At 43.7% G+C, this 13,108-nt stretch overlaps 1 protein-coding gene across 6 annotated transcripts in view; it reads left to right on the forward strand.

The window, feature by feature from the left end:
• Positions 1 to 13,108, forward strand: part of TPRA1 (transmembrane protein adipocyte associated 1) — a 71,733-nt gene that overhangs the window by 32,509 nt on the left and 26,116 nt on the right. For all 6 annotated transcript variants that reach the window (XM_029601322.1, XM_029601320.1, XM_029601323.1 and 3 more), the window contains 2 exons: positions 1,434 to 1,566; positions 5,387 to 5,473. In XM_029601322.1, the coding sequence (XP_029457182.1) occupies positions 1,434 to 1,566; positions 5,387 to 5,473 (220 nt within the window). The remainder of the gene's footprint in view (positions 1 to 1,433; positions 1,567 to 5,386; positions 5,474 to 13,108) is intronic.

Here is a 13,108-nt window from a genome sequence, read left to right on the forward strand (position 1 = left end):
CTTGAATTCTCTTAAGGTACAAATGGTGGCATTATCCTGTTATAGAGGGAAAATGCAGAGCTCTTCCTTGGCTTTGCACCCTAATGTGATGAGGTCTTAAAGGGTGTAAAGTATTTGTAACCTCCAATTAGAAGTTTGGTTCTGCCATGGAATCTTAATTTAGTCTTGAAAACCTTGTTCAAGCCTCCTTTTGAGCTTATAAGGAGAGCTTTTTTGAAGGATTTTACTCTGAAAGTAGTGTTCTTAGTGGCTATCTGTTTGGCGAGGCATATTTCTAATTTGCAGGCATTGTCATACAGAAATCCCCTCCTCCAATTTTCGCAGGGTGGGGTTTCAGTTCATACAGTTCCATCCTTTTTATCAAAAGTGGTTTCTTCCTTTCATCTAAGTCAATCAATAGAATTATCTGCATTCAGGAGATCAGGATATGCTTCTACTGAGCAGTCTCAGGAACTCCGTGTTTTGGATGTACATAGGGGCCCTCCTTAGATATTTGAAGGTCACTAATGGATTTCACAGGTCAGCTCACATTTTTTGTTTTACTTGATGGTCACAACAAAGGGGAGAATGATTCCAAGGCTTCTATTGCTAGATGGATTAAGGAGATAATTACGATGGTCTACATTTGAAGTTTCTGTAGATCTTAGAGCTCATTCTACTAAGGCTCAAATAGCTTCGTGGGCTGTCAGTTGATGTCTCTGCAGGATATTTGTAGAGCCACAATTTTGTCGTCTTTAACACTTTTTCCAAACATTACAAATTGGATGACCAGTCTCCTGAAGCTGCTGGCTTTGGGGCAAGCATTTAAGCAGGTTTTTCAGGTTCTTGCCCAGTTTGGGTACATCCCATCCATCTAGACTAGCTGGTGGATGATAAGGAAGGAAATTTGGTTCTTACCTGTTAACTTTCTTTCCTTAAGTCCTACCAGACCAGTCCAGAATCCAACCCTTTGAATTTGTAGTCCACTTTTCTGTGTGTGTTTATCTGTATGCAATATTTTTGTTCATTTACTTGATAGTTTAAGACACCTTTATGTTCTTGGTGGAGGGTTGTGAAGCCTAACTTAGGGTTCACTGATGATTTAAATTTCCCCTGATCCAAAGGGGTTAGTTTAGCTTTGTTGCAGGTTTACTGAGATACTGCAGGTAGCACAGAAACGTAAGTACCAAGAGTATAGTAAATCTTTTTATTCTGTAGAGAAGAAAAATCCATCCATCTGGACTTGTCCAGTTGGACTCAAGGAAAGAAAATTAACAGGCAAGAACCAATTTGTCCATGTTTGTTATAGCAAAGAGAAACTGGAGAAAATAAGTGGAAAGAGTGATTTTCTTCTGTTTATTATAACAAACATGGATACATTTCCAGGAAAAATAAAACTGAAAATGAGTCTCTAGTCATGCAAAAATTTACAATTCCTTTTTCTTATCTTCCAGAGTCCGATACTGGGATCTTGTACTTCTGATTCCTAATGTGCTTTTCTTTACATTCCTGCTTTGGAAATTGCCTTCAGCAAGAGCAAAAATTCGTGTCACCTCCAGTCCAATATTCACAACTTTCTACGTACTAGTAAGTACAGGCAAGGATCAGAAAGATGACACTAAAACTCATTTTTATGCATGGCTGGTATGAGCTTGGCGGTTGACGGCTGAGCTCATTTCAAGAGTGTCTACTGGCTCAGTGGCAGTGTCATGTGGAGGACCTGGGCTCTATTCCTGGGTCAGGACTGCTCCCTGGACCAGCTGGGGATACTGCTTCATTCACAACCCCTGGGGGAATTTCCAGTTATTGTACAATGGCAACACCTAGTGGCCAGACTTAGGGCCTCTGATTACAGGGTTTCAGAAGGTCTCCTGGTACATGGAACATGGTTTATGGTCCTTGGCCAAAAACTGTCACTGCAATGATCAGAATAAAGTAAGCTGGGATGGGATATAAATTAGGAGAAACATTCCTGAGTGGTTGCAAATTAAGGCTCATGGTGCCCTAGCCACACAGAGGCCGGATCCAATTAGAGCTGGAGGCTCAAAGGAGCAAGAGAAAACTGCTAGGTTTAAAAACAATTCTGAACTGTGGCAGGAGACTGAGTGACAAGGTAAAAACAAAAAATACATCAGATTGGAAGAGGAATTCTATGTGTTCATCCCTGCTAGGTCTCTGACCTCCATGTGTAGGGCCCTAACTTATGGTAAGGATAGAATCTGTGTGTTATTCACTTCTATTTATAAGCCACAGAATTGTAGTATTGTGTATCTCTGGCATATCATTACTAGATGTTTATTTGGGTTTTTGGATTATTTGCTGCTGTTTATAATGGAAGCAATTCTGATCTGTTTTCATAGTTGGGCTATATTGTAAATTGGTAAAAGCTTGGATGGAAGGGCTACAGAAACACATAAATGTTTTAATAGTCAAGTGTCTGGGAAGATACAATTTTGGGAATCCTTAGGAAACTTGTACATACAGGATGCAAGAAATCTGGGATTTTTTAAAATGTTATTTTATTGAATTAATGTTGATACATTGCCAGATGCAAAATAGTTTAAACAATATGGAAGTTTCAAAACACAAAATAACACATCTGCTCTTAATCAACATCCTAATGAACAAAAAGCTCCTTTTATCCTAAAACCATTCACCATCCAAATATCAATGCAGAGAAAAGCTCCAATATATTGTAACTATGAATCCAATTGGTCCACTCTCTAACTTTATATCAAAAGGCTCTCCAACTACCCCAACTCATACAAAACCCAGCTAAACCATTGATAGTAAGAGAGGCATAATGTTTGAGTGAAAAGGCTCCCATATCAGAGGTACATTAGAGTAAAAATCCCACAATTGAAAGGTGATAAATTCCATGGTATAGGTCTGCCAAAGCAGTCATAAACAACCAAAAATGGGATGGAAGCTGATCTCCAATGGCAAGCAACATTCTGCCTGACATCTTAACTGATGAAAAAGTCTCCCATGGTTCACCTAAAAGGACAATTACTGGAATTAATTTGCCTTTAGACCCTTTAAAGTGATATATCCAAGAAAGAATCTCAGACCAGTAAGCTTTGATTTTAGGACATGTCCACCAAATATGGAAAAAGGTGCCCCTTTCCCCACAATTGCAACAACAATTATCATGACTTATAAGGTCCATTTTTTTCAGTTTATCAGGGGTATAATACCTTTGATACAGGAACTTGTAATCATTTTCCTGTGTAATATCACATAAAGAATGACCCTTTTTAGAGGGCAAAACATTTTTCTCCAATGCTGGTCAGGTACCCCCTCCCTAAAATATCCTCATTTTTTTTCATCCCATCTTTTTTCTTTGATTGTAAAAGATAATATAAATTGGAAATGAGACCTTTACTTTGATAGGGACTCAGTACCATTTTTTTTTCAAAAATTGTCAACCCCCTGCTACAGGAATTCTGACTTGACATAGTAGACAGGAAACCCTTAATTGTAGGTACTGGAACTCAGGTGGAAGTTCTCCATTTCTCATTATTTGCAGCTGTTGAATAGAATAAAACTGGCCCTTCATCGTACATCTGATCTACTGTGTCCAAACCAAGCTTCTTCCATCTGTAAAAGGGTCTTGTTCCATATTGGAAAGGGAAATCCGGATTATCCCATTCAGGAGATAATGGGGAAGGAATAGATGTAATGTTGCCCCAAACCACCTTTTTCCATGTGTCCAAAATTGGGCCGATAATAGGATGTTTCCCCAGATGTTTGTAAGGCCTGTAAAATAAACTCAAGGAGATAAATTCTAACCCTGTTCAGCTGCCCAACCTCTCTCAAGTTTGACTCAGTATTTGCCCTCAGGACAAGTATGCAAAGCAAGCACATTTTTAAAGGTATCTCTCTTCAATATAGTGAAATATCTGGGAGACCTAAGCCCCTTGAATCTTTAGATATTATTATTTATTTATTTATTTATTTATAACTTTTATATACCGGCATTCGTAAAAAAAAACATCATGTCGGTTTACAGACAACTGAGAAAGGAAATTACAATGATAGATGGAGGAAGGATAGGAAGTTAAAAGGTGACAACTTTACTGTAGAGCCAACGGGCGCCACAGTTATTAAATGAGATTACATGTGGTTAACCAGGTTGGACATAAATTAATTATATACAAGAGGCGACAATTATATACAAGAGCGCTTTCTGAGATGATCTTGACTTCTTCCCTTGCCATATAAATTTAGAAACCATTAAAAAGATGAAGAAAGCTTCTGGTAATTTAATGGGGAGCATTTCCAAATAAAAACAAACTCTTGGCAGGATATTAATTTTAATAGTAGCAACTCTCCCCATCCAAGAGATTGAGTAAGGGGACTATACTGCAAAATATTCCTTTAAAGTCCTCAATACAGGCATGGAATTCAGAGAATACAATCTCTCCCAGTTGCTGGAGATGAGAACCCCCAAATTACCTGATGGACTCACTTGACATCTAAAGGGGTAACATTTAGATATGCCATCCCTAACCTCCTTCCTAATGTTCATCTACAAAATTTCCATCTTCAGAACAATTTTGTAGCCAGAAAAATTACCAAAACTCTTAATTGTGGTCATGATAGCCTACACAGAAGAGAATGGATCACAAACATATAAATTATCATCTGCAAATAGCGAGCTCTTGTGTTAATCTCCTGACTTTGTACAAAACCTCTTGATATCTTTCTGTGCCCTAATCTTATTTGCTAAAGGTTCACATGCAAGGGCAAAGAGGAGAGGAGAAAGTGGGCATCCCTGCCTTGTACCTCTTCCCAAAGCAAAGGGCATAGAAATATGACCATTAACACAAACTTGCACTTCTGGATCAGTATTCGTACACAATACCCAAGTGATAAAGTGCTACCCAAAACTAAACTGAGTCATTACAGAAAATAAATGCAATTAAATTTAAAATAGTTCCTCCCAATATGATCAAAAGCATCGAGGGATTTTGACTAGACACATGTAAATGAGATACAGTTTTCTGTACTTGTGAAAAAATTATGTTACCATTAGAAAAAGTAGTGGATAATGCTGATCTGAAGACATTTTACCTTTTTCTCCCAGAGCTCAAGTTTCAAATCCAGCTGATACTCTTTGTGACCTTGGGCAAATCATCACACCCTCCATTGCGTCCGGTACAAATGAAGGGGCCTGATTACCAAAGGTTTTCTCCCATTGTATGTCTATGGGAAAAATGGTTAGTAAATAGGACCCTCAGATTGTAAGCCCGATAGGGAAATACCTACAGTACTTGAATGGAATCCACTTTGAAGTGTGATGAAAGGTGAAATATATATTTAAAAATATTAATTATAGTATAGTTCCATCGTCATTATGTGGAAGGATACACACAGATGTAATGATCTCTGGTGCCTTTTGTAGGTGTTTGTGGTGGCTTTGGTGGGAATTGCTCGAGCCATCGTCTCCATGACAGTCAGTGCTTCCAGTGTTGCTACCGTCACTGATAAGGTGAGTGTGGAATGGAGCTCAGGAGTGGCCACACTTTTTGTAAAGATGGATGGAGCGAGACTGAACACAATGAAGTGTTTTATGAGTAGTATTTAGCCATCCTTTGTATCACTGCACTTCCTTCTATATCAGCTCTTCTTTCCTCTTGCACCCTGTGATACCAACTACTTCCAGCCTTTCTAGTACTTGTTTCTTACGTGGGGGTAGGGATGCCAGCGTATGCTGAGCATTTGCTGGTACAGAATGTATCATTGGACTGTGTGTGAACAAAGGCTTCCAGTTAGACGAGCTACCAGAACAGCTAAGACTTCAACAAAATATGAAAGAATTTAAAAGGGACCTCAAAACGTGGCTCTTTCACAGGGCGTATAATGAGCATGAACAAAACCAGTAAGACCAGAATAGTTGAAGGATTTCAAAGGGGCGTGGGATAAATACTGTGGATCCATAAAGTCTAGAGGATGTGAATGAAGAGAAGAGGCATGGGGGTGGCTTGCGGAAATGACAGCTACTACATGGAGATTAATACCCTTATTCAATAAACATACTCACTGTTAATGCGACACCAACATTGCTTTGTGCTTCAACGGCAAGAGGAAATGTGGAAAAAAGGATTTGCATTCACAAAAAAGCGGGGGAGTAGCTTGCTTGTTGTGGCGGTTACTGCCCCAAACCAAATAAGCCTGATACTTCACTTTCAATGCATATCTAGCATAGCTCTCTGCTTCAATGGCAGGGGGGAAAGAGGAAAAGAGGATTTATATTCAGGCAACAACAAACAAGGACTGAATTCCATAGTCTGGGTAAACAAATAAGCATAGGAGTAGCTTGCTTATTGTGGCGGTTACTACCCCTAACCAATTAAGCTAGATACTTCTCTTAGATGCAGCTCCAGCACTGCTCTCTACATTAATGGCGGGGTGGAAGGTAACTAGAACCAAAAAGTTACTAATAAGGGCCAAGAGCAACAGATAAGTATGAGAAAAAAAATAAGTGTGAAAGCTTGCTGGGCAGACTGGGCCATTTGGTCTTCTTCTGCCGTCATTTCTATGTTTCTATAGGACAATTAATTTTAATTTGTTTTTGTTCCATACATTTTATTAAGTTCCTTATTATTGTATTTATGATTATTTTATGGTTTTCTGTCTTTTATATTAGAAATTGCTATTATTTTTATGACTTATTGATACCAATTATATGTGATTATTTTATTCCTTTTATTATTTTTAATTGATTATCGTAAACCATTGTGATGGAATATTTTCTAAATGACGGTATATAAAACCTAATAAATAACTAAATAGACATTTCCTATAATCCTGGCATATACTTTTGTAATCTTTATTTTTTTTTTCTTTTCTTTCATCTGTTTTCTTTGAATGCGACATGTTTTCAGAAACATGCGGTTTTGTACTTATAGCATGTAATTTTAACCTACTTGCCGGTTTATGGGCCAGGGACGGAGTTCTTGATCTGATGGGAGGAGAGAACTAGTCCTTTAAGGCCCAAGGTGTCAGGGGCTACCCAAGTTGTTGCCCTAGAGGGATAGCAGTTCTCATTTGTCAGTAAAAAATGTAAGTGCCAAACAAATGACTCAGGATGTTCAGGTTGAATGGCCAAAATGAACTCTTTACTGTGAAAGTTCTTTTAAAGTAGAAAAGAAAATTATTCCTTACCTGCTAATTTTCGTTCCTGTAGTACCAAGGATCAGTCCAGACAGTGGGTTATATCCCCGTTCCAGCAGAGGGAGTCAGAGGAAAACTTGAAGGGCGCTCTCCCAGACACAGGTGCGCCCTCTGTGTCCCTTCAGTATTAAGAATATCAAAGCCAGAGGAAAAACGGAGGATGGATCATGGAAAATCAAACAAGCAACTGTAAACATGTACGAAAACTTGAGTTTAATATCAAGAAGAACAACTTGCAAACTGAACCATTAAACAGGTACAAACAGTCTGAAATCTCCCCAATCATCGAGCTGGAGGCTAATCCCAAAAAACCCAAGAAAATCTGAGGGTGGACGTCTGGGCTGATCCGTGGTACTACAGGAACGAAAATTAGCAGGTAAGGAATAATTTTCTTTTCCCTGTACGTACATGGATCAGTCCAGACAGTGGGATGTACCAAAGCTTCCCTAGGTAGGGTGGGCCCCGGATAGCCCTGCTCGAATGACCTGAGTGCCAAACGAGCCAAAAACCGTAGGATGGAGATTCAAATGATAATGACGGGCAAAAGTATGCAATGACTTCCAGGTAGCTGCCCTGCAGATCTCCTGTGGAGAGACTGCTTGAGTTTCCACTCAAGAGGTTGCTTGAGCCCGAAGGAAGAGCGCCTTAATGCCCTCCAGAGGTGGCTTCCCGGCACCAATATATGCTGCAGAGATGGCTGCCTTCTGCTAGTGAGCAATAGTAGTTTTGGAAGCCGCATTCCCCTTCCTGGAACTGCTGCAGAGGACAAAGAGATGATCCGATAGTAGGAAGTCACTGGTAACTTCCAAATAGCGAAGAAGAGCTCGCTTAACATCAAGCCGTCGAAGTTCCTTGGAATCCTCGTCAGGGAAGGATGGAAGCTCCACTGATTGGTTCAGATGAAAGGCTGAGACCACTTTTGGCAGAAAAGAGGGCACTGTACTCAAGGATACTTTCGAGTCCTAGAAGCGGAGGAAGGGTTCTCTGCACGACAGCGCTTGGATCTCCGAGATCCTGCGGGCAGAACATATAGACACCAAGAAGACCGTCCTAAGAGTTAAATCTTTGAGTGTAGCTCTGCACAACGGCTCGAAGGGTGGCCCGCCCAAGGTCTGAAGAACCAAATTTAAGCTCCAGGAGGGACATAAGTGGCGAATCGGTGGATGTAGGTGCTTCACTCCCCTTAAAACGCGGACTATGTCCGAATGCGAGGAAAGAGGAGTCCCGTCCAGGCGACGAATGAGAGAACCAAGGGCGGCCACCTGAACTCTCAGGGAATTGTAAGCCAAACCCTTCTCAAGGCCTCGCTGCAGAAAGGAGAGGATCTGGACTACAGAAGCATGACAAGGCGATATCTGGATGGAATCACACAAGACTTTGAAAACTTTCCAGACCCGGACATAGGAAATGGAAGTGGACGTCTTCCTGGCCCTCAGGAGCGTCGCGATAACCTGCTCCGGGTAGCCCCGTCTCTGTAATCTGCGCCTCTCAAAAGCCAAGCCACAAGACAGAAGAGATCTGCCCGGTCGAAAAATAGAGGACCCTGACACAGCAGATTCTGCAGATGTCCCAGGCAAAGAGGACCGCCATCGCTAGGTTGATGAGGTCCACGAACCATGGTCTTTGGGGCCACTCCGGTGCTACAAGGATTACTAGCCCCTGGTGAATTTCTATCCGTAGAAGCACTTTGCCCACCAGGGGCCATGGTGGAAACACATAGAGCAGGAAATGTGTCGGCCATGGAATGACTAGGGCATCCACGCCTTTTGCGCCGTGTTCCCTTCTGCGACTGAAGAAGCACGGAGCCTTCGCATTCCGCTGAGTGGCCATCAGGTCCAGATGTGGGGACCCCCATCGTCTGATGAGCAGTGACATCGCTTCGGCGGAGAGTTCCCATTCCCCAGGATCTATGTGCTGGTGGCTTAAAAAGTCCGCCTGAACATTGTCGACTCCTGCTTTGTGGGAGGCCGCCAGGCGGGAGAGATGGAACTCCACCCAAGCCATTAACTTGTCCATCTCCCGAGAGACATGTAGGCTCTTTGTTCCCCTTTGACGATTGATGTACATTACTGTAGTGGCATTGTCGGAGAGGATCCTTACCGCTCTGTGATCCCTACCGCTCCAGAGGAAGGAAGTGCTTTAACGTGAGACGAACCGCTTTGGTCTCCAGACGGTTGATTGGCCATGTTATCTGCACTGACACCATCGCCCCTGAGCAGACTGCGATTGACACACTGCTCCCCAGCCGGAGAGACTGGCATCTGTGATGATGATCACCCACTGAGGGATCTCTAAGTCCACTCCTAGGAGCAAGTGGTCCAGACAGAGCCACCAGCTTAGGCTGTCCTTGGCAACCTCCGACAGGGGCAGGAGGGCTTGGAACTCTTGAGACACAGGCTTCCAGCGGGAGAGCAATGCTCTCTGCAATGGTCTCATATGTGCAAAGGCCCAAGGAACTAGATCTGTAGTAGAAGCCATCGAGCCCAGGACCTGAAGATCCAGGGTCTTTGCTCGGATGAGCCAATCGTCCAGGTAGGGATGGACCAGAATCCCTTCTCTTTGTAGGGCTGCTGCTACCACCACCATAACTTTGGTGAAATGGCGGGGAGCGGTCGCCAGACTGAATGGTAAGGCCTGAAATGGAAAATGTTGTCAGAGTATCTTGAACCGAAGGAAACGTTGATGCTGCTTCAGGATAAGAATGTGAAGGTAAGCCTCCGAGAGATCCAAGGAGGCTAGGAATTCTCCGCGGTGAACCGTTGCTATCACAGATTGCAATGTTTCCATCCTGAAGTGTGGGATTTTGAGGGCCTTGTTGACCATCTTGAGATCCAGGATTGGTCGGAAGGCGCCCTCCTTTTTGGGGACTGTGAAGTAGACTGAATAATGGCCTAGTGTTTGTCGAACTATATATTGTTTCTGCAGGGAGAAAAGAGAAATCTGTCTCTTAAGGGGCGAACAAAGTCTAAAGCGTAGCCATGCTGTAGAATATCCAGGACCCATTTGTCTGAAGTAATTTTGACCCACTCCCCGAAGAAGAGGGAAAGACATCCCCCTATCCTGAGAGTTGAGGAGTGGATCGGCAAGGCTTCATTGGGCTGGCTTGGAGGGGGCCCCTTGGGAGAAGCCATCTCTGGCTGGTCTGCGGCCCCGAAAGGACTGAGACCAGGACTGCGACTGTGAGGAAGGAAGCTTCTCTGAAGGTGGCCTTGACTGACGAAAATGACGCTGGCCCCAGAATCGGCCTCTGGTAGAGTTGAAGGTCCTAAAGGTCCGAGGACGATCCTCTGGCAACTTATGCACCTTATTCTCTCCCAGGGATTTAATGATTTGCTCTAGATCTTCCCCAAACAACAACTTGCCCTTGAAGGGAAGAGACGCCAACTGAGTCTTAGAGGCATCTGCTGACCAGTTTTGGAGCCAGAGAAGACGTCTAGCAGAAACTGCAGATACCATCGATCTGGACAAGACGCGGAGAAGATCATATAAAGCATCCGCTCCATAAGCTATTACCGCTTCTAGACGTTCTGCTTGCTGCGCTTCCTCTGGAGGCAGATCTTGAGTGCCAAGTAGCTGTTGGACCCAATGGAGATCAGCACGCTGCATCAGGGAGCTACAGACTGTGGCTCTGACCCCTAAGGCTGAAACTTCAAAAATCCTCTTGAGGTAAACTTTGAGTTTCCGATCCTGTAAGTCCCGAAGGGCAGCTCCACCCGTCACTGGAATAGTAGTTCTTTTAGTGACCGCCGAGACTGACGCGTCAACTTTGGGAACCTTGAGAAATTCCAAATACTCCTCCGGGAGAGGGTAGAGCTTGTCCATTGCTCTGCCAACCCTTAGACTAGCCTCCGGCGAGTCCCATTCCCTGTACAACAATTGCAGTAACATGGGATGGAAAGGAAAGGTGCTTGCCAGAAGGCGCAGCCCAGCAAGGACAGGGTCACCCTTCTTAGTTCCCGAAGGGGTAACTGGGGACTCCTGAGGAGCATCAATATCTAACTCCACCAGAACATGGGGAATGAGGGGGGTCCAATTCATCCCTTTGGAATAAACGCAGGACCTGCGGGTCATCGCCTTCCACTTGCACACAATCATCCAGCATATCTTGGACAGTATCTGGCAGTGGAGAGGGATCCTGAGGAGGAAGATTAGGCTGCAGAACCACCCTAACCCAAGAAGTACCTTGAGAAGTTCCTGCAGAATCGAGGGGATCCGCAACCCTGGCAACTTTGGGAGGGGTAGGTCCAGGAGCTGGATGCTGCTGCTGCTCCAAACTGGCTAGGTAAGCCCTATGCAGAGATAAAATCTGCTGAGAAAATGGTTGGGAGGGGTCCCGGGGGGGGGGGGCGTCAGGGGGGGCCTCTGACGGAGTCTCCTGATCAGGAGGGTTCTCCGGAGTCAGAATCGGCAGAGAAAACATATTTAAATCTTCAGGGGGCTGCTGAGGAGAAGCCGGCACAGAAAACAAAATGGCCGCCGTTCCCGCTTTAGACGGGAGAGGAGCTGACCCGCCATCGATCTGCCCCGCTTGAGAGCGCGTTGAGGAATGCTGGCCCCAAGGTACCCTCCCCACCAGGGAGGCAGCTCAAACACAGGCCGTGGCGGGAGAGCCAGGTCCCCGGCTCTCCACATGCCGAACATCGTGAAGGTTGCGGCATGGGGGAAGGAAGAGTAAACAAAAAGTAAAAGCAACTTCCCTCGAAGGCTGTGAGGAGCGGGAAACAGCGAGAAACCTCCACTCAGGTAAAAAACAACAACCCAGCAAATATCCAGTGAAAATGTCCTTTATAGTTTTTAATTTTTTAAATTTTTAATTTTTTAATTTTTTTAAAAACAGAGGAATGCCGCGTCTCTGCAAGTGCTGCCCTGAGGTAAACGGCTTCTCAGGGCAGCGGGTCGTTGTGGGGGGAGAGGTTGGACCACCAACGTGGACCCCCAGACAGCCAAAACTAAAACTGTGAAGTAAAAAATTAGAGACTTACACAAAATTAAACTAGTCTGCTGCCGGTTCAGCTTGCAAGAATATTAACTGAGAAAGCCAGGAGAAAAGAGAAGAGGTCTCTGAAACTTTCTCAAGAAAATATCTTTTCTCTATTTTTATTTATTTATTTATTTATTTTAGAAATTATCCATCCAACAGAGAGAAACAAAAATTATTGAAAGTAGAGATGAAAAGGAAAATTCAAACCCTGTAGATTAGTAGGGAACCGCAGGTTCTGTGATTTTCCTCTGCTGGAGTCGGAGCAATACTGGAGGGACGCAGAGGGCACATCTGTGTCTGGGAGAGCACCCTTCAAATTTTCCTCTGACTCCCTCTGCTGGAACGGGGACATAACCTGGACTGATCCGGGTATGTACAGGGAATTAGCACTGTTCACATCAGTTCTTGGCAAATTGAAAACTACAGATCTCCAGCTTTTGCGCCGGCTGTGCAAGGGTCTCTTTAATTCGAGGCCAGGGAGCTTCTCACCCTCCAGAGAGTGGAAAGCAAAGTTCCCTATTGTACAAAGGATATCCTGGGTTAGGCAGAAAAAAACCCTTCAAACTTGGTGGAAAAATGTAAAGTTTAGTCTTTGCATAGACTCCCAAAATATCTCTCTCCTAGGATGAAGACTCCGGGTGGGAGTCTTCAGAATAGAATTTTAGATCTTATTCACAGTTCTTCTCTTCAGATGACAAGGCAGCTCTTTATTTAGAAAAGTCCAGATAGCAGGGTAAACAGCAGTTCAAATGTTCCCTTTTCATGCAGAAAGGGTGATCACAAACTTCTTCCTGGAAACTCAGGTCCCAATACTCTTCACAAAAATAGCAAAAGACTGGAACTCTTCTGCAGTGGGTCACCAAAATTGCAATCTTCCCTACCTCCTGATCTAACCTAGCACTGGGAGTCCCCAAATTCCCAAGCACCAGGGCTTTCACAGATGGTGTCTAAAATTCATGAAGTAATTTA

The sequence above is a fragment of the Rhinatrema bivittatum genome, chromosome 4, assembly GCF_901001135.1.
Source record: "Rhinatrema bivittatum chromosome 4, aRhiBiv1.1, whole genome shotgun sequence".
Classification (NCBI taxonomy): Eukaryota; Metazoa; Chordata; class Amphibia; order Gymnophiona; family Rhinatrematidae; genus Rhinatrema; species Rhinatrema bivittatum.